This window comes from Pteronotus mesoamericanus, unplaced genomic scaffold (genome assembly GCF_021234165.1).
Source record: "Pteronotus mesoamericanus isolate MK-2021 breed Mesoamerican mustached bat unplaced genomic scaffold, CSHL_Meso_final contig_84, whole genome shotgun sequence".
NCBI lineage: Eukaryota > Metazoa > Chordata > Mammalia > Chiroptera > Mormoopidae > Pteronotus > Pteronotus mesoamericanus.
Window position 1 is genome coordinate 879,516 of NW_026555267.1, and position 21,020 is coordinate 900,535.

General features: G+C 50.3%; 1 protein-coding gene across 2 annotated transcripts in view; it reads left to right on the plus strand.

Moving 5' to 3' along the window:
- IGF2BP1 (insulin like growth factor 2 mRNA binding protein 1) overlaps window positions 1–20,769 on the plus strand; it is a 34,895-nt gene extending 14,126 nt beyond the window's left edge. Inside the window, exons 3-15 of one of the 2 annotated variants that reach the window (XM_054585353.1) lie at window positions 8,856–8,904; window positions 9,428–9,479; window positions 11,807–11,870; window positions 13,143–13,424; window positions 14,274–14,408; window positions 15,058–15,180; window positions 15,969–16,104; window positions 17,042–17,164; window positions 17,533–17,652; window positions 18,464–18,538; window positions 19,261–19,392; window positions 19,638–19,751; window positions 20,677–20,769. In XM_054585353.1, coding sequence (XP_054441328.1) covers window positions 8,856–8,904; window positions 9,428–9,479; window positions 11,807–11,870; window positions 13,143–13,424; window positions 14,274–14,408; window positions 15,058–15,180; window positions 15,969–16,104; window positions 17,042–17,164; window positions 17,533–17,652; window positions 18,464–18,538; window positions 19,261–19,392; window positions 19,638–19,751; window positions 20,677–20,769 — 1,498 coding nt within the window. The remainder of the gene's footprint in view (window positions 1–8,855; window positions 8,905–9,427; window positions 9,480–11,806; window positions 11,871–13,142; window positions 13,425–14,273; window positions 14,409–15,057; window positions 15,181–15,968; window positions 16,105–17,041; window positions 17,165–17,532; window positions 17,653–18,463; window positions 18,539–19,260; window positions 19,393–19,637; window positions 19,752–20,676) is intronic. The other variant, XM_054585354.1, reaches the window with a different exon arrangement.
- Window positions 20,770–21,020: the final 251 nt, after the last annotated feature.

The following is a 21,020-nucleotide window of genomic DNA, read 5'->3' on the forward strand; positions in this document are numbered from 1 at the left end:
TGAGAGCTTGCTTGCTGCCTCTGGTCCCCTTGTCAGGGGCCTTGCCCCCCGCTTCTGGCCAAGGGTGGCTGAGAACCGTCGTGGAGGGCGCCATTGGTCCTCCGGGACGGAATCCCTGGCCTGGGGGGAGACAGACCTCCACAGAGAGCGCATTATGCTCCTGTCCCAAGCCAGGGCGGAATGGGGATGGTTCTCGTCAGAGGAGAGGTTTTCTGGTGAAGAACTACCTCCCTAGGAAGACGCAAACGCCAGCTTCCAGAAGTTTCTGACCACCAACAGGTCTTGAGCAGCTGATGTAGATATCATGAATCTCTCTTGAGGTTGTTAATGTTGGAGGGACATGACCAGACCAGAGCTCCTTTCCACTAATAGGATACATTATTATTATTATTAATTAATTTTAAATCTTACTTGAGGATATGTTTATTTATTGATTTTAGACGTAGGAGACAGACAGACATAATCAGTTGGTTGCCTCCTGTGCGTGCCCTGCCTGGGGATCGAACCCTCAGCCTTTTGGTGTACAGGATGGTGCTTTACCCAAGCCACCCCGCCAGGGCAGGATGCATTATTATTTAAAAATGTCTGCTGGCATCCAGCCTCATCCTTTTCCAGTGAACGTGAGATTCCAAGAATGGCTGTAAATCCCAGAGCCTTTTTCTCAGTGCAGAACTGTGAATTGCAGAAGACTGATTTTGCTTGAGGCTGGTCTAGTTTCCTTGCTTTTGAGAGCTTCACCGCACAGTCCTTGTCTTGAGCTGGGCTCTCCCAGCTTGCTGTTCTCTCCTAGGAGACACTTGCCCTTTCTCCATTTTCCAGGCGTGTCCCATGAGGCTTTCCACTGAGTGTGAGCTCCATCCTCAGTCAGGTCTCTGGGCCTCGGTGTGCCAGACCTTTTGGTTCTTAAGCTTTCTGGAGAGATGCTGACATCTCCACAAAGCAGGGGTGAGAGCTAAACCAGCATGTCCTGTGAGGTTAGGGCAGGAAATGGTCTTTGTAGCCCCCCCTCCACCTTTCCCTCATTCAGTCAGAGACTATCAACCCCTCTCACTCCCAGGGAAGATCCCAGAAACACTTCACATTGCCAACCTGAGGATTGAGCAGTGGCAGCCGCTGGTAATCTAATGGTTAATGCCTTCCCCACACATCGCTTGTCTCAACCCGGAAGGCTGCACCGCTCACATTTGGTCACTTCTTTTCCATTTGTCCCCGCACGTTAGGTTTGTTCTGATGGCTTCTTCTCCACGCCTCCCGTGCCTCCCCCCCCCCCCCCCCCCCCCCCGCCATTCCCTTTCCTCCGACGTAACTTTGAAGAGCTCACAGGACCCACTTCCGCTCAGGTGAAAGAGTAAGAGTCTAGGCAGAGAGCACAGTGGAGGAAGGGAGTGACTGTCAGCCCCGGGCGGACTTGGAATCTGTCTGGAAAGAGCTCCACTGACTCAGAGCTTCTGTTTTGGCTTCCTCTGGCGCTGCCCAGATGGGCAAGAAAAAAACGTGGGTTCCCTTGTCAAACCATGCATTTCTGAGATGAGAGAATTGAGCAGAGGATTCATCCTTGAGGTTGACTCGCTCTCTTAACATCAGTTTAGTACCTTCCCACCCCATGCCACACCGTTGCTTCCTTGCCTGTCCCAAACCTCGATAAAATTTTGCAAGACTGAATTGTTCCCCTTTTGCCCTGCTAACAAATCTGACAGTCATCCAGCCGTATTATAGGGTAGTTAGCTTTTCTGCAACTTAAATCCTGTGCCCAAATTGGAGCCGCATGCAGTAAAAGCCAGTTGGCACGCACTTAGCCATACAGAATATGGGCATTTTTCCTGCTGCTGACATCGGGGCTGTACAGACTCTGCTGTGTTAACACTTCTTGTCAGAGAGAAAGCAGTGAGGTTTGGTGAGATGAGCATAAACCGCTTGTCTGTGTGGAGAGCTGAGTTCTAGTCCCTCCTCAGAGTTGCCAAGTCTCTTCCCTTTTCTTGAGCCTTGGTTTCTCCATCTGTAGAACAAGAGTGACTGCGTAGAGCTTACGGCTCTCCTGCCTTATTGTAGGAATGTGCTTTCCTTCAACTGAAACCTAGTGCTGGGATCGTGCGTGCGTGCGTGTGTCCCTGTTCATGTAAGAAGCCCCGTGGTACTTCCCTTTCCTGACTCCAGGTGGACCAGGAGCATATTAAATACGGTACGCGAGCCTGCCACGTGGGAGGGAATAAGGTTATCAGCCAAGCGTCATCTTCTGTGGTCTTGCTTTTCCTTCCTGCTGGTCCCCAACATTAGTGCAGGTGTTGGCACACACGTGGGACAGTAAGTGTGTGCCACGGACATTTAAAAGAATATGTTCATGGGACCACAGATACATTCTAGTAGTGGCTCTGTCTTCAAGTCCTCTCCTACACTCTGCCTGGTTCTGACACTTCCAGTGGGTCAGTGTTTTCCTTGTCAGCCCCTACCTTGCTCATCAACCCAGTGACCCGCCTGCCTTCCCGCTAGCCTGCCTGCCTGCCTGCCTGCCTGGCTGTCTGGCTGTCCTGCCTCTGGATCAGCCTGGCACCGAGCCCTGGGCATCAGGCCAGCTCCTCCTCCCCTCCCCAGCTCCGCCTCCTTTCTCCGCTATTGCCATGCCTGGAGCGTGCCAGGTCCGCCCCCTTCAGAAGCTTCCCCTGACAATTATTTTTTTTTTGTCCACCTCTCCACTCTGTGGGGAGAAGGAGGCAGGGTGGGGAGGAAGGGCTAGGTCATTGGTGATCTTATGGAAAAAGCAGAGGTTGGCACGTTAGGCCTTTTTTTATGTGTGACTTCTAGCTGGGAAAAACAACTGGGAAAGGAGCCAGCTCTTGGGAGGTTGCTTCTACTCCCGTGTCAGCCGCATGGGACTCTTGTTGAGGAATCAGCGGGATCACCCACTTCTGAAGGGATCCAGTGGACGACCCACCTCCACGCTGCAGTTAACTTTGTCCGGTCCCCTTTCCCATCCCAAACCAAACCGGGATCCCCTGCTGGACCGGAAGCTCCCTGCGAGCAGGAGGCATACCTCTTTTTGGCATCCTGGGCTCTGCGCTGTAGCAAAGTGCCGGGCACCAGGGAAGGGCAGTGCAGTGGGGGGGGCATGTGTCGGTGTGAATTTTCTGATAGCCACACTAAGGAAGAAAAAAGGTGAAATTCATGTAAAAGAGTAATTTAAAAATTAAATCAAAAGATTTGTTCAACTATGGGATCAATGTAAACAGTGAGAGATATTTAACTTTTGGGGGGCACTAAGTCTTAGGAATTCCGGTGTGTGTATTTTCACACTGGAAGCCCATCTCAATCCAAACGCTAAGTTTTCAGTGGAAACGTTTGATCTGTATTTACATTTCATAAACTTCAAAGATGAAAAAGCTAAATTGTATAAACAGTTAAAGTGAAATAAAATTCAGCTCCTCAGCTGCAATAGCCACATTTCAAGTGCCCAGTAGCAATATGTGACTAGTGGCTACTGCGGTGTGGACAGCACAGACCCAGGGCATAGTAGGTGCCAAGAAAATCTGGAATGAATGACTCCAGCATGTGGCCTCCAGACACCTTGAGGAAAGTCCTCGTGTGGAGTTTTTTGACCGGTGATTAGAATTAAATGAGCATGGTATGTTTCTGCAGGATTGAAACTTCGTAGTTGCGCATTCATTTCCAATATCCAAGCAGTAACCCCCCACCCCATGCCCAGTCAAGCTTGCTTTCTGATTGCCTTGGGCTTCTGTCTTTCCAACAGGCCTGGAGGTTTGAGTGAAGCCTTGGACATCACTGGGGATGGAGTGAAAAGTGTAGCTCTGTGGGAGGGCGTCTTAACTTTATTACGGATGGATTCCAAAGTCTTCATTAACTCCCGACATTATGAAATTGTGCACAAAATGTTGGCCTTTTTTCTTGGTGGAGAGTGGTGGTGTTTTCTAATGGGAACCAACTTGCAAAACAAAAGTTAGAACCACTTCCGTAGACCATCAGGGCACAGAAAATCCCTCTGATTAGGAATATAAGTGACAGGGATCAGGGGATGCAAGATCCTGTGCAGTTGGCCAGCCCTCCTCCTTGTTTCCCAGAGGTAGGGAACAGGGTCCGGAGAGTTGAAGGCTTGACTCTCCCAAGACCACGTAGTCTGTGGAGCAGAGAGAAACAGTCTGCGGGAGGAAGAAGGTGGAGGATCTCATCGGAAGATCTCGATTTAATCCTGGGCCTCTGTGGAGATGAAAGTCCAGATTTGACTCTCAGTAGGGGCTTTTTGGGATTGGGGCCTCAAATTTAACAAGATTTCTAAAACCTCCTGCCTTCTTCCTCCCGGCCTTCCACGGGCTTGCTCCACCCTGGTTAAAAGGAACTCCCTCCTTTGGGGAGGGGTTGGGGAGAGGTGGGGCCATCTGCTGGATTGAAGATGGCACCTTCCCCTCTGGGATTGGGCTAGAAAGCGGAAGAAGCAGATTTGCAAAGGATTGGAAGAAGAACAACAGTCCCTGGGGCAGTTTTCAGTTGGCCCCACCTCCCGGACCTCGAGTCCCCAGGGTTCGCCAACGTTTCGGGGTGTGCATTGTTCAAAGGGTCCCATCTGGGCTTCTGCACCTCCCCCTGCTGGACCCCAGGGCCCAGATTCTTGCTAATAAATAAAACACCAATAGGAAAATCTCAGTAGCTTGTGCGCACCACTTGGGAACTTTTAATGACTTCAAATCCAGGTGAGGTAGAATAATCTTTTCTTTCAGAAACCTTCCTATGAAGGAAAAATAAGCATAAAAAAGTGGAGAAGACAAGGTAATACATCTCATGTACCCATCACTTAGCTTTAAAAATTTCCAATTTATACCTAATCTGGTTTCATTTATCTTGTTCCCTGATTATTTTGCAGCAAATCCTAGACATCCCATTTCATCTGCACATATTTCAGTATGTATTTCTAAAAATGTAAGAACTTTAAAAATCACTGGTTTTTAAAAAAAAAAAAAAAGTTAAAAATATTATCAAATATCTCGTCAGTGTTCAGTATGCCAGAGAGTCATTTTTCAACTGGAATAGGCTGGAGAACAAAGTTATTGGCTGAAGGAGTTTGTTTAGCGGCACTCACTCGAGCAGACCCACTGTTCACTATGTTGTGTGAACCCTGAGTATTTTAAATTTCCCCTCAAGCCTAACACAACTATATTTTGGCAATGGCCTCCTGTGTCCTTTTTGCCATAGAAAGGGGCAGCAGAGAGGGCAAGGCAAAGAGGGCCTGGAAGGAGACGGGCTTTGGGTTTAAGTCCTGGCTGTGCTGCTTAGCTGTGTAACTTGGAAAAGATAACTTCGCAATCTGAGGGCGCTGGTCTGTAAAACGAAGCCATGAAAATGGATAATGAGAGGTTTACAGGAGGCACTGAATCTCTAAGTCTGGCATCTGGTAAACACTCCTCAAATGTTAGTCTCTTCCAAATTGACCCATTTTCCTTTCCATTCAGTCTGTCGGTGACACTTCTCTGAAAGGGTGGAAAGAACGAGAGCTTCCTGCCCAGGGAGAACTCCCAACCATACTTCCGGGTGCCCAGCTCCTGCACTTCCTGAATCTCTTAGTTTTCTACTGATTAACTCCTTATGCTGTTGCATGGATGCTATCTTCCTCTGGACTCTTCTGGAATCTGCCCTGGGCTTGAGAAGAATGGTAACTTGGTCCCTGTGGCCCTCGTGTCCCCTGTTTGTCTCCTGCAATAGAGAGGTGGGTCCCCTGTATATCTGGGGAACGGCCCCAGGGCCCAATTATCACCCTGCAGGTCAGGACAGGCAAAAAGGTCAGAAGAAGATACAGGGTGTTGGCACCCAGGGAAATAATTACACTGGAGTAATCCTTTGCTCTGCCTAGGGCTAGTGTCTTCATTCTTTCACTCAACAGGTTTATCAGCTCGGGGGTGGGTGCTGGTTTCCGAACTCCAGTTCTCTTACCTTTTCTGAACAACAGATGTCAGGGTTCAGGCTGGGCTTAGTACAGTGCCCTATTTATGTAGAGCAAAGGCAGTGCTCAAGTCCAGTGGCAGCTATTGGCTGAGTGCTGAGCCGGTCCCTTGAGTTGTCACAGGAGGGTGGGGGAGTGGGGGGTGGAACTCTAGGCTGTGGTATTTCCCCAGCAGTGGAGAACACTTTATTTTACTGCCACTCCGAGCGTCTTATTGCCAGCCTTGCCTTCCTGCCTCTTGCCATGCTTGTCTGCACGCCTGCAGGCTCCCGGGCGCAGCCTGGGACAGGGATTGAGCGCCACGGCCTGGTGGGCACCCCGCTTTTTGTCTCCAGAAAGCCCTAACAGTCAGTTTTCCACAGGAGAAAGAAAACTGAGGTGCTGAGCAAAGACCTCTAAGCCGGCAGGACTTTCTTAGCTCCCGCCCAGCCCTCAGCACACCGCCCTAGCCCAGCTGCAGTGCCTGTAAGTGGAATGAGTTACGCAGGGGCCCCTGGGAAAGAGCATACAGTTCCCCACCTCTCCCCACGTGCTTTGGGCCTGAAATAAACTAGGTAGCATCATACTAGATAAAAACTAAGCTCAGGTCTTAAAATACAAAGTTCTTCCTGTCCTCTGTTTTTTTTTGTCAGGGTGGGGTGGGGGCTTTGCTGGAAGGAGACTTCCAGGCTCTCCTAGGCTTGGGTGTGTGCCCCCAGGGCTGGCCGAGGGGGACTGCAGGATGTCTGCTCCTTCATTGGTTGGGTGGCCCTGCCCTCCTCCCCCTCCTCCTGGAACATTCCACACATTCCAGACTGCCATTGCTTTCAGGATATGGATTAACATCCCAAGCAGATATTTGATTTCACCATCCCATCCCCTCCCTACCCTGAAAAGAAAGCCCCTAAAACTAGGAGTTTGAAGTAAGAGGAGGGTATTTTTGACCTTTGACCTGAGGTTATCCTTTGGGGCCATCATGGAAGAGTGCTGTGCAGACCGAACTACTGCACCGGGGTTGCTCTAGGCAGACGGCCCCTGCTCCCCTCTTCATCCTGGAGAGGGCCTTTGAGGGAGCTCTTGGGCTTGGGTGACCCCTGTCATTGGTGTTGAGCTGAGAACCGTGTCCTCGGTCTTCCAGTGGTGTAAGGATTTCTACCTCATTTCTCCAACAGTTTGACTTTTATTGTTAGGGGACCTGGATTTCCTCTGTCTGCTTGGTCACCAAGTGAGTCTTACGGGAAATCCCCCAGAAGGGCAGATGCCAGGGCTTCCCTCTTGGCCAGTGAGTTATACAAGAAGATGGCCTGGCCTGGGATCGAGGACCTGGGCTGGGTGTGTACCCTGAGGGCTGGCTTGGTCCTTATCCTTTTGTCCGGCTGCATTCTCACCTCCTTAGATCCGATTCATGAACCAACCAAGGTAGAGAGCCACAGACCTAGATTCCCTTCAACACGCACCTTTCTTGGCTCCAAGTGATTTCATCCCCAGAAGAGATGCCCTTAACATATTTCATTGATGACTTGCCACCCTCAGAGCCGCAGAGCTAGATGGGTCTTAGAGACCCTTTCTTTTCCATTTTACAGCTGAAGACACTCAAAGTCCCCAGAGCTGGCCCAGAACAGAGCCCATTAGAAACACTCGTAATTAGAGCTTAGGACCCCTTCTCTTGGTCCTACGTGTTTTTCAGCACTCCTTTCTCCCAGCTTGTCAGGAACTGACATGGTCCGCAGTGCTAAGGGATGCTGAGGCCGGAGGCGGAAGTGGCTGTGTCAGGTGAATGGCCAGTCTTGGGAAGTGAAAGGGCTAGGATTGGCCTTGCTGGCTCTGTAGTCCAGTTTTTTTTCATGCCACTCGAGTTTTATGGAACCGGGTCTCTGAACTAAGATTTTTGTGATCAGGGATAGGCAAAGACTGTAATGACAATTGACCAATACAGGTAAGTCAATTAAAATGTTTTAAGCCCAGGGATTAGGGCATCGATTTTGGGGGGTAACCAATTTCTCTGCTAGTCAGCCTTGAACCTGAAAGCTTCCTCGGGGAAAATTACCTTTTTAAGAGGCATTGAAAGATGGGAAGAAGAAAGTGGAGTTAACTTGGAGGAGGGAAGGAAGGTGTGGTGGTCAGAATGCTGGGTTATGTGTGTGTGAACTACTCCCACCTTTGTGTCCACAAATGCATCTATTATTACATTTTAAGCACTTACTCTAAGCCATTTGCTAAGCTCTTTATATCATCATCTAACATTACCTTATATACCACACCTTGAATAGGTATTATCCCTGTTTTACAAAGGAGGAAACAAAGCCTCAAAGGAATTAAATAATCTTTTAAAGATCAGCACTTGTAAGTGGAGCCCAGGTTTAAATTCATACCTGTATAAAGCATTAACTGCTGCACTATTATCCTGCTGTTGCTTGTTTGCATATATGTCTCCCCTAATAAACTGTGAGCACCTTGAGGCCAGGCACCTTACCTGTTTTGTTTATGGCTGTGTCCCCAGCATCTGGAACAAAAGTCCAGCATGAAGTTAGGCACCAATTAAATAGTATCGTATTAATGAATAATGTCTTTACATAGCTTTGTATTTTTAGTGCCTGCAACATACCAGGTGCTAATAGATGGTCACTGAATTAGTTTCTCTAGTGAGAAGTCTAAGTAGAAAGACAGGCAAAGCGGGTGGGATTTTTAGGGAATTTTGTTACCCTCGTGCTTAGGGCATCTGGTTTTGGTTTTCCTATCTGGTAGCACTGATAAAACTTTTGCCTCCAAAATTGAGGCACTGTTCCCCAAAGTTCATCACTCTTAGACTCTGAGACTCTAAGACTTTGTTGAGTAAAAGGTAGGGAGAGAGACTGGGGCAAGGATTAAAAACTGCAAGATCACAGTCCCCTAAAGCATTCAGAGCTATCACTAATCCTGTTTGCTCTAATTTCAGGAGTCGGAAAATTCAGATACGAAATATTCCACCGCAGCTTCGATGGGAGGTGAGTGATGGGGGGTGCTCAGTGGTGTGGGGTAGAGGAGACTGGGTCGCGAGTCTAGGTCAGCCTGCACTTGGCAGAGACGATTGGGGAGGTCCGCTGGTGGCGTGGTGGGGGCTAGGCCAGGGATGCTGAGGGGAAGCTGGTGGGATCTCTTCCTTAATCGAAAACTACCAGTGTTAGTCCTTTGAAGTGTCCCTGTAGTGAAGGAGGTGGGAGGGATGTCCCCTGAGCCCCAGACTTACTGAGGCAGAAATGGACTTAGAGGCCCAGTTGTCCCAGGTCTACGTCTAAAAAGGTGCTGAAGTCCCTCTTTGAGCTTAAGCGTATGTCTGCAGAGAAACCCTGGCAGGTCACCACCAGTGTTAGTACCCCAGGAAGGGCAAGCTGAACAGGTAATGAGGCTCCGTGCCTACCTGGCTCTGCCTGGGCCCCAGTGCTTTGGGATGAGGAGTGTCCAGCGGCTGGCCTTGTGACAGTTCCTGGGATTCTCAGAGTAACCTGCTTCCCTGTTCCATGCTGCTAGGTCCTGGACAGCCTGCTTGCTCAGTATGGAACAGTAGAGAACTGTGAACAAGGTAAGAGCGGGCGGAGGCGGCAGAGTGTGGTGGTGGAGGAGTGGGTGTTGGAGGACTTTGGGGGATCTGCTCCTCCTCACTTTCCATGAGCAGATTACCAAAAGAAGACAGATGGGATGCGGCCTAGGGGGACATAGGCTGGACTGGGGCCCCGGGCATGTGGTCCCAGCTTTGGCTCTTCTGCTTATCTTGGAACAGGTTTCTCCTCTCTTCAATGAGAGACTTGAACAAAATCACTCATTCTCGTCATAAGGTTCCCATGCTCCTAGGGGTCAACCAAGGTAGAACTCCTAGGATTTTAGAAATAGTTTTAAGAATGGAAATGGTGCGTTTATCATGGGTAAGTTTGCAGCCCCTTTTCTTTAAAAGCATCTCGAGTCTTTATTTTTGGGTGGAATAATCTTCTGGTTGTCTGTTTTTGTTAGAATCTCTGATTGTCAGCTACACATCTTTGGTCAGTGAAAAAAAGCAGGAGATTTCTTACTTCAGTACACATTGATATAGACCTTTCAAGAGTGGGCCTGCAGAAGAAATAATAAAGAATTCTATACTATAAAAAATTAACTGTGATTTCTAAGGTTTTTCCATTGTTTAAAGTTACACATTTTCATAGGAAATGAACTAAAATCAAGTGGAGCGATTTAGGTTGGCTACAAGACAGAGAGCTTGGTCCTTGGGTAGATAAAATACAGTTTGAGTCTGTCAGTCTTTGAGAAACCAAGATAATCACCTAGTCAAGATTTAAATACTCTTCTCCAAATTCTTTGTGGAAAGGCCAAGCTATAAATCATAAATGATTAAAATATTTGTCTGCCCAAAGGTAAAGTGCTGAATCAATCAAACAGGTTCTCTCCTGCTCTAATCCCACAGCTTGCCTTTTATCATCGTAAATGCCAGGACACACCTGGACACCCTGATAACCATTGGCCAGTACTGTCTGCAGCTCAGACTGATGACTATGGTACTGCTGAGCAAACAGATTGAGCAGGGCCTCGGCCTCTGTGTGAGGCCTGGCAGGAGTCAGTGCTGCTTTAAGTCTGTCCAGGGCTCACCAGGGAGCTAACACCACCTCTGGAAGGGATGCCTACTCCTTGGAGAGCAGAAGGGGGAACTTTTTGAGTTGTTGGACAAAAGAGTCTTCAAGTCTGTTCAGCTGCCACTTTTTAAACAAAATTCCTTCTGATAGTCTTTACCATTGGCTTATTAAGCTCCATGAAGTCAGTGGTTTCATATACTACTGTGTTTCCATTTAACCAGAAGATTATTCTTGCAGAATCTTCCTCACCATTGAGGTGGGAGAGCTCTTACTGATGAAGGCCAGAGGGTCACAAGTGTGGTTTGCTTGAGGTCTTGGGCCACGTGCTTTTCCTTGGTGTTGGGTGGGGTGGAGGCGTGATTTTTGTCCATGTCCTCTACCCCAGGGGACCCAAAATCGCAGGACAGTGCTGCATACAACAGAAGGTTAGTTTTATTTACTTAAAATGAGAAGTGTATGTGCCCAGACTGCCTGAAGTTCTAATGTCCAACCCCTTCTCTTCCCTGTAGGAAAGAATATATGGTAATTAAATGAAAATCGAAGGGCTGCTTTTGAAGAGTTTGCTGGGATTAACAGCTCAGGCGTCATGAATTTATGATGCCCTGAACGTGTGCATTCCCACGGTCAAGATGTTTGGAATACTCAGGAGGTCCTTTCCCCTGGAAGAGATTCAGACATTCATTCCCCATGTCGCCAGACTCCACAGCAGCCACTTCTGTCAACCTGTTTAGCTAGGTCATAGCGCGCGCACACACACCTCCCCCTCTTGATTAAGGTATTCTTGAGGGCAGTTGGGCCTCTCAGATGCATTTGGGTGTTACCCCAATCTCTTCGGCCATATCGGTAAAGACCATTTCTTGGGACGTGTACTTCTATAACTTGCTAATCTCAGTGTGCGTTGATTTTTAACTAGCTTAACTTTCTGAGGGTAAATGTGTTCTCGGGCTGGTGTGTGCGCGACTGACCTGCTGCCTAATTGCCGTTAAGTTGACTGCATCCTTTTATATTAGCCAGCTCTCTCAGGGGCTGGGAAGGGAAATCAGAGGAAGACATAGAAAGGAAAATGCAAGAAGGAGAATTTAAATTTTCCAGGAGTTCTGGTAAAAGGGGCCTGAGGGGGAACTGTTTTGCCTTGTCATTCAAGTATTTCAGCAGCTCCAAAGTGGTCTGCCTTGCGCAGGTGCCTTCTTTACCCCACAAGATGTAAGGATGAACTTTTAACACTCAGGATTCGTTGATGGCATCTCTAGGTTTCACTGCTCTAACCCTGGTCTCTGTTTTGCTCCCGCAGTGAACACAGAGAGCGAGACAGCAGTGGTGAATGTCACCTATTCCAACCGGGAACAGACCAGGCAGTGAGTAGGCTGGGAAGTGGGGTTGGGAGGGTCTTTGTGGGGTGCTGCTGGGGTGTTGGTTCAGGAATCTAAAAGGTTCAATAATCTGTTAGGATTGATGGCAAATAGTTAGAAAGGGGGGACCCAAAGAAACCTTCCTTCAAAGTGGGAAATCCTCTGTAACAGAAAAAGGTTGCCTTCTGAGAGATCTCTATTTGCCTGAAAACTTCAGGGCTTTCTTGTGTTGATGGCGCCATCTAGTGATAGGAGGGGGAATGCTGTATTTTTTTAAAAAGATGAGTTAACGCAGGATGTGGTGGGGCAGACATTTTATTGCAATGATCACCGGGAGCCCAGTTTACGCTGGGTGGGGGTCCTTTCAGTTGCCTTACACAGACGCTTTCTAGCTCCTTCTCCCTTTGGTTGGGCAATTAACACTTCAAACCCATTGGCCTTGACAAAGTAACTGTTCATGTTACGCATTCATCCATTTATATCTATATAGACCCTGTTAGAGGCCTTCTGCCACATTTTGCTGTCGATGCCTTTTTTGCTGCTTCATGCTGCCTCTGTCCTTTCTGTTTCCTCCAACTTGGGCTACTCTGGTATCTGAGAAAGTGGTGGGATTTTACATTTTATTGTAGATGTCACTTGGGCTCAGAATTTTCTGGAGGCTCCTTACTGCCCCTTGTGGCCAATCTGGTTTTTAGCCTGGCTGTAAAGGTCATGCCCACACTCACTCATTCCCCCACTACCTGTCGCCTTGCCCACGTTTCTAACCAGTGACAGGCCTGGGAGGGGGTGGGGCTGGGCCCGTCCCTTCAGTGTCACTTGGCCATCTTACAGGCACCTCAGATGCCCGTAAACTCCTGCTTCCGCGTGGTGAGCAGGCTGTTCTGTCTCCAGCTCCTGACATTTTTGCCACGTAGTTTCCTTGAACATAGAAGGTGCCAGGCTTAATAAGTACAAAAACAAACTTGTGAGTTCTTTTCATTTATTGTGTTTATTCATTTATTGTGAATCACGTGCAATTCTCACGTAACTCATAATAGGTAATCTTGGCTGAAATTGACAACCTGAGGCCAAAACTAAGTGGAAATAACTAATTGAAATTTCCCTTGATATTTTGTGCCATTCAGACCGAGGGTTCTCTGAGGTGGAGGTAGGAGCGATGGGCAGGTGGTCATATCCCTTTCTTAAGTGTTCCATGCTGTAAAACTCTTTACTCAAACAGGACACTTGGTGTGAACAGCATGGGTTGGAGTGACAAGTAGATTCCCTCTCTGTCCCCAGAGCCATCATGAAGCTGAACGGCCACCAGCTGGAGAACCACGCCTTGAAGGTCTCCTATATCCCTGACGAGCAGATAGCACAGGGCCCTGAGAACGGGCGCCGAGGAGGCTTTGGCTCTCGGGGTCAGCCTCGGCAGGGCTCGCCTGTGGCAGCCGGGGCCCCGGCCAAGCAGCAGCAAGTGGACATCCCACTGCGGCTCCTGGTACCCACCCAGTATGTGGGCGCCATCATCGGCAAGGAGGGCGCCACCATCCGCAATATCACAAAACAGACCCAGTCCAAGTGAGTCTCGGCTGCCGGGGAATGGACATGGGTGCTGGGAAACAGTGGTTCGTCCCTGGGGAGGCACACTGCGGGGCGTCGGCCGGCAGTGTCGCCTGGGACACGTTCCTCCTTTTCCAGTCAGGAGTCTCTGCTGCCAGTCCCGGACTCCTAGCAGGGTGGGGTCGGGTCGGGAGGCAGAATGGCATGGGTGCACCATGGGGTGGCAATTACTGGGTCTTAAACTGTTGTAAGTAAGTTGGGTTTTGAACTTTCTCGGAGCAAGCCACGGCAGGCAAGCCTAGTCTCGATGAGTCGGTCATCCTGTGGTGCTCTGACTTTAGCGCCGCTCACTGGTGTCAGTAGGGCTGGTCAGCCCGGCCAGAGTCTGGGCCCTCGGTCAGAGGTCAAGAGTCCGCCCCGTCGCCCTTTCCCCAACAGCCACCCCTCTTCTCTGATCTTCCTGGCTGATTGGCGCGACCTGGGAAAGAACCGGTCCCGTTATGTCCTTATTCATGATACATCCTTTCTCATTTACTTTTCATTTGGGACAGTGAGCCTTCCCTTTATAGTTGTTTCAGGGGGGAAATCCAGAGTTCACAGTGGGGAGTTGTGGGCTGTTGATCCCCAACCCTGCGGTCCCATGATAGATGCCATTATTCCAACCACCGCCTCCTAAGACAGGAACCAGAGCAACAGGCTGGTCATGTCCCCGGCCCTTTTCTCTGCCCTCCCCAGTTCTGCCTTTGATCGACCTTATTCCAAGAGGAGCAGCTCCTGTGCCTTTGATTGAGAGGTTGGGGGAGCCCGAGAAAGACCCGATTCCTCCAGCAACAGCTAACCAACCATCCTTGTCCTTGTGGTCCTCAGGATAGATGTGCACAGGAAGGAGAACGCAGGCGCGGCGGAGAAGGCCATCAGTGTCCACTCGACCCCCGAGGGCTGCTCCTCCGCCTGTAAGATGATCTTGGAGATCATGCATAAGGAGGCGAAGGACACCAAAACGTAAGGCTTCCTAAGGATGCGGAGGCTGCCAGCTTCCTGAATCCAGCACCCTTTTACTTTCTATACACAAGAATACAGAGATAGAGGAGTCATAATCAGAATTGTACAAAAGGTTATAGACTGAGAAGTGAAACCCTCTTTCTCACAAGGGATGCCGCCTTTTATGCCCTCCTAGAAATTCTGTGCACCTGGGGGCATGTGTATCCATGCGCACGTGTATGAGTGCATGTGTGTTTGAACATGAATAGGCTCATAATGAACATTCTGTTTTATAGTGTGCTTTTCTCATTTTCATGCACCAGTACACACCAACGCAACCTGTTGTTTTTATAGCTACAGAGAATTCTAGTGTGGCTATTTTAAAGCATACAATTGGGTTGTTTTTAATATGCATAGACCTGTAAAACCGTCACCACAATTAAGATAATGAACACACCCGTTGCCCGCATCGTTTTTGCGTCCCTTGGCAACGGCACCATTTCTCTATCCGGAGCAACCGCTAATCTGCTGACTTTAGTACTCTCCTAGAGTGTAATTTTGACCTGTGGTTTGTCCTGAAAACCCCACGGGGGTGGCATGATGGCTGAGTCTCCACGTGACCCCCCTTTTAAGGAGTTCCTCCCCCCCACATCCCCCCTGTATCTCTAAGGGCTGACGAGGTTCCCCTGAAGATCCTGGCACATAATAACTTTGTGGGGCGTCTCATTGGCAAGGAGGGGCGCAACCTGAAGAAGGTGGAGCAGGACACAGAGACGAAAATCACCATTTCCTCGTAAGGCACTTTTGTGTTTCCTTCTGCATGCGTGGGGGGCCCAGGGGCCTGGGGCCAGCTGCACTTCATCATTGAGCCTTAATACTTGCCCCTTAAGTTGGATGCATTTTCTTCCTATTGAAGAATTAAAGACGTGGTAAAGAGCATTTCCTGCCATCAGAGCTGGAGCTTTGCCATCACCACCGCTGCGTGGGCTGGGGGGCTGGGGGGCTGGGGAGCTATGGTTGGGTGCTGCCTCCTGGGTCCTCTGCTCTCAGGTGTGCTGCCTTTCAAGGAGAGAGCCTGCAGCTCGGAGCCAGGGCTTCGGGGTTTCAGGCATGTGTGTCAGGTTGTGAGAAGGGGAGAGATCTAGGTCCTTTGCTGAGGACAGAGTGTATGCGGTGTCCTGCCTCTGGAAAGAACCTAAGTTAAGAGGGTAGCATAGCTCTTTGAGCTCCATGTGTCTTCATTTCATCAGAGACTTGCTGGTGGGCAAAGTTCTGCCCTGTTCCAAAAAGGCACAGAAAATGGATGGCCTGGAACCGCCGGGGAAAGGTGCATCCTTCCTGTTTTACCTGTGGTGACAGCCTGGGATGGGACTCCTCGCAGACAGAGGGCTTTCAGCAGGGTGTTCTCACCTCCTCGCACCTCACGCCGCCCTGGGTACGACCCAGAGGCCAGAGACAGAGCGATGTGGCTGAAGTTGAACAGCTTGTAGAAATGGAGCTGAGACGCGTCCCCGGCTTGGGCGCCAGGGCCCGGGCCCTTCCTGTGCATGGAAGGGTGACGCCGCTCTGCTCTCCCCACAGGCTGCAGGACCTCACCCTCTACAACCCCGAGAGGACCATCACCGTGAAGGGGGCCATTGAGAACTGCTGCAGGGCCGAGCAGGAGATTATGAAGAAAGTTCGGGAGGCCTATGAGAATGACGTGGCCGCCATGAGTGTGAGTGCCAGTGCCTCTGTCTGCCCTTCCTCCGAGCCTGAGCCGCGGCGGGGGTCTTCCTCCTGGCGGGGGTGGGGGCGGGCAGGCCAAGCACCACGTGGCCTTGGAGCACTTTGCTTTTGGACCTCGATTCATCGGAAAAAGGCTTTTTAATTTAATTTGTAGGCATTCTTCATTTGATTCTTGAGGTGGGGTTCTAATTTTGGGCTCTGAGGTCTGTGAGCCTCCTATAATTATGTGTAAAATTGTGTGCACGCGCGCGCGCGTGTGTGTACTTTCGTGGGTAGGTCGCCCATCATTTTTATCTGGTTTTTAAAGGGGACTGAGGATGTAGGGTAGGTAACGAAAAAGGCCAGTCCTGGACTAGAAGTCAAACGGAGATCTGCCCCTGCCACTCCTCACATAGGACGTTACGGTACAAGGCTGTGAGTGTCATCTGTCTCAGAATGAGCCAGGGGGTGGACCTCATTTTTTAATTTTTAAAAGATATTATTTATTTATTTTTAGAGAGGGGGAAACGGGGAGAGACACATCCATGTGAGAAAGAGACATTGATTGGTCGTCTCTCGCATGTGCCCTGACCCCAGGAATTGCACCAGCGACCTTTTGCTTTGCAGGATGACACCCAACCAAGCCATGCTGGTCAGGGCCAGAGGAGGGACCTCTGACAGAAGAGCCAGAAGGGTGGCTTTTCTGGTTGGCATTGCACATTCTCAGTCCAGTGAGAATACCATATCGCTTACAACTCCACACCCTAAGTATATATGTACATGGGAAAAGCAGATGGCAGGAAGGTGTTTGTAAACGCGTGTAATTCTGTTTTTGGCCTGCCCTCTCTGGGGGTGCTTGCCTTCTTGGTTCAGCCAGGGCCACACGCAAGGGACCACTGGGCCCTGTCAGAGTGAGCTGACCCCTCCTCCTCACCTTCCTTCCCCAGCTGCAGTCTCACCTCATCCCTGGCCTGAACTTGGCTGCTGTGGGTCTTTTCCCAGCCTCGTCCAGCGCAGTACCGCCACCTCCCAGCAGTGTCACCGGAGCCGCCCCCTACAGCTCCTTTATGGTAGGTGCAACGGGCCTTTCTGCAGCCTCCCTGCTTTGGGAACTTGCAGGGAGAGGGGAGGGGGTCTGAGGCTGCCACCTCCACACTGTTCCCAGCCCTTGGTGCCACTTAACAACCTTGACCCTGTGGAGGGTGGTCTCAGATGCTGGCAGCCTATCCCTCTTTTCTCCTCTTCCTCTTGCCCAGCTTCTCCCCTCTATCCCTGCTGGGCACAGGGAGAGCTAAAGAAGACGTAGCCCAGGTAGCCCCGGTAGCCCCGGTTGGCCGCTGGGCGCCTGCCCCGCTCTTGAGGATGCACGGCAGGGGTGTGGAGGGCCTTCTGGGCCGCAGCGCTTGGCCCGCAGTAATGATGCGCCTTGTCTCGGCAGCAGGCTCCGGAGCAGGAGATGGTGCAGGTGTTCATTCCTGCCCAGGCGGTGGGTGCCATCATTGGCAAGAAGGGGCAGCACATCAAACAGCTCTCACGTTTTGCCAGTGCCTCCATCAAGGTGATCTGCTTTGTGTTCTTCCAGGTCCCCGACGGGGGCGTGCTCTGCTTCCCTCGCCCTCTGCCTTTGTTTCTAGATGCCCTGTCTGGCTGGTGTTGGGGCCCTTGTCCTGGGGAATCGCAGTCTCCTTAGTTTTTGACCTTGCTGGGTCCTCTGCAGAAATCTTCCCCATTTTCAGGCCAGGGAGGAGGCAGAATTATAGCCTGGAGGTTCTGCCACAGGCCGATGTGGGTTCAAATCCCCGTTCCTAGGCTGTAGCACCTGAGTCTCAGTTTCCCGATCAGTATAGTAGTCATAGTGTCGCTGAAGCCCCTGGCTTGGTCAGTGCCTGGTGGGCAGTGGTTGCTCAGGAAATGTTAGCAGCCATCTTTCCCTTCCCTGGCCAGGGTCCCGTGGAGGGAGGAGGGCATCTGTCACAGTGAAACAAAGGTGTCGTTAAATTTCACGAGTCTAAACCCATTTGTTTCAGTGACTTCAGGTTTCGGTGAAAAAGTTACTGTTCTCTGGGGAAGACCAGTCACTACCCGCCCCCCGGTCATCCCATCTGTGCCCTCCACTTGGCAGGAATCCACTGGGACCTCCCCAGGATATTGAGTGGGGGCCCTGGGGCCCTGCTTAGGCAGCGTCATTGAAGCAAACCCATTCATAACCTTCCAATCAGTTTTGGTGCAGGGGCAACGACCTTGGGGTTCGGGTTCTTTTTCCTTCCCTTCTGCGCCCTCAGAACTGGGGAGTGGGAGTCGGGCAGGGGTAGGTGGACGGGTATGGTAGAGACAGAGGGCGTCTCTGTGACCAGCTGTTTGCTTTGCAGATCGCTCCTCCCGAAACTCCGGACTCCAAAGTTCGTATGGTCATTATCACTGGACCCCCAGAGGCCCAATTCAAGGTTCCGATCTTTTTTGTTTTTTCTGAGCTGGACGTGTTGGAATTGATGGGGGTGGAGGGTGCAAATTCATGTCCCATTTTTAAGTGTCCCTGCAGGATGTAGGGCTGCAAGGCTGCTTTCAAACTGGCCCCAGACTTCATTTCTGTTGACTTCTACTTGCCTTGTTACTATTTGAAGGTCAGCAGGCATACAGGAAGGAAGTCTGAGACTTCTTCCTTGCACTCTGCCTTAGTTACTAAGGAAGGCCTTTGATGCCAAAGTCCCTTCTCTCCCTTATGTCTCTACTACATCCCTGGGTTCTTGAACTTCTGGTCAGACAGCCAAAGAGCAGGTGGTTAACTTAGCCTCATGGGATGGAAAATTGGGGCAGCTCTCCAGGCTGCGTAGAGTGTCTGATAGCCTGTTCTCTGAGTGACTCGCTCAGTTGCCCTCGGACCTGAATTACTAGCCACTGCCTTGTTCAAATTAATGCAGTTACCGGACTCCCACAGGTCTGGTTTATAGCCGATTTTCCCAAGCTGAATACATTCTGTTCTCCCATATGGATAAGCAGAATGGGTCAATGCTGTTGAACTTTTCGCATTGCCAGGCCTAGCTGGTTGAGCTGCCCCGAGGTGGGGTGGGCTTTTGGGCCAGAAGAGGATTGGGTGGAACTTGGGGGCTGCACTTCATGTTTCGTTGTATGTATGGCCTGGTGACTAACAATGACCTCGTCTTCTCAGGCTCAGGGAAGAATTTATGGAAAACTCAAGGAGGAGAATTTCTTTGGTCCCAAGGAGGAAGTAAAGCTGGAAACCCATATCCGGGTACCAGCGTCAGCAGCTGGCCGGGTTATAGGCAAAGGTGGCAAAACGGTGAGCTGTGAGGGCCACTTTGAAAGTTCTGGACCTTAGTTCCCAAACCCAGTGGCTCTGCTGTGGCCCGCCCTGCCCAACCTTAGGACTCCCATTTTGCCCATTTCCTTGATTCTGCTCCCCAAACTCAGCCTCTGGCTCCCAGTGTCCACTTGCTAGTCCCCAGCCTCTTGCCCCCTCCCTCTAAGCCCACCCATGCTTTCTTGATGGCAACGTGGGCTCCTCTTGGCCCACACTATGCACAGGTGAACGAGTTGCAGAATTTGACGGCAGCTGAGGTGGTGGTGCCAAGAGACCAGACCCCCGATGAGAACGACCAAGTCATCGTTAAGATCATCGGGCATTTCTATGCCAGCCAGGTACGTACAACAATCCCCCCATCGCAGGAGGGTGGCAGGAGCCCAGGGGTCAGAGAAGCGAGACTGCAGAGGTTGACCGGCGTGACCTGTCAGGCCCCGTGGCTGCTTCCTGCCTCTGGGCTGGCTCGTTCTTCTCTTCCAGGTACAGGGGCTACTCCCTCTTAAGATTCCCCGAGGAAAGTGATTTGACAACTTTCATGTGTTTCATATATGTTATATGACTTTATATATTATATATTATCAGCGATCTTTCCTGTTTTTTAACCCTAGTCCTTCCCTCACCATATTTTTAGTCCTTCCTTAACCATTTTTTGCACTGGATAAGAAAAGAAATTTGTATTTTATCACCCAGTCTTGTTCACAAAAGAGACACATTCTGGGACATTTCTGTCAAGTGAACTGCATTTTACAGTTGGTTTTCCTTGTAAACTTTGTTCTTAGGGAAGAAACTTTTAATAAGGAAAGAGTAAAACTGCTGATCCTTCAGTATTCTACCCACTTTCATAGTGGTTAATCCATCTCCAGGCATTTCATCCACTTTCCTGGGGATGTTTAATGTGCAGTGGAGCTGTGGCTTGTGATGAGGGCTTCAAGTTGATGGCCCTTTGATCAGCACATGCTCTGAAAACTCAGGAGTTCCATACTGGGTTCAGTAACGTGACAGCTTTGTTTAGTTTTAAATTCCGAATAAATTCTAAGCCCCGCTCCCCCTGCTGTGTTATCCAGCGGGTGCTCGGGGCCCACTGGGAGGCAGAGAAACGCAGTTCACGCTCACACACCAGTCTTCCTCATCTTTCTTCTAACTCCTGTGCGTCCTGCTTGTTGCTGGTGTCTGAGTCCCTGGGGACCTCTCCCTGTGTGAGGCCGTCTCCTTCCTTACCTTTGGAGGTCCCCACTCCCTCCGTCTCGCCTGTTCTTTCTGCAGATGGCTCAGAGGAAGATCCGAGACATCCTGGCTCAAGTTAAACAGCTGCACCAAAAGGGACAGAGTAACCAGGCCCAGGCACGGAGGAAGTGACCAGCCCCTTCCCATCGCATCGACGCGAGGACGACGGGCTGGAATCGAGAGCGCGTTCTCCCCAGCAGGCCTGAGAATGAGTGGGAATCAGGGACACGTGGGCCAGGATGTAGATCAGGTTTGCCCACTTGTTTGAGAAAGACGTTCCAGTGAGGAACCCTGATCTCTCTGCCCCAAACACCCAACCAATTGGCCCAACACTGCCCGCCCCTCAGGGTGTCACCATGGAAATTCTAGCTCAGGGTGCTTTT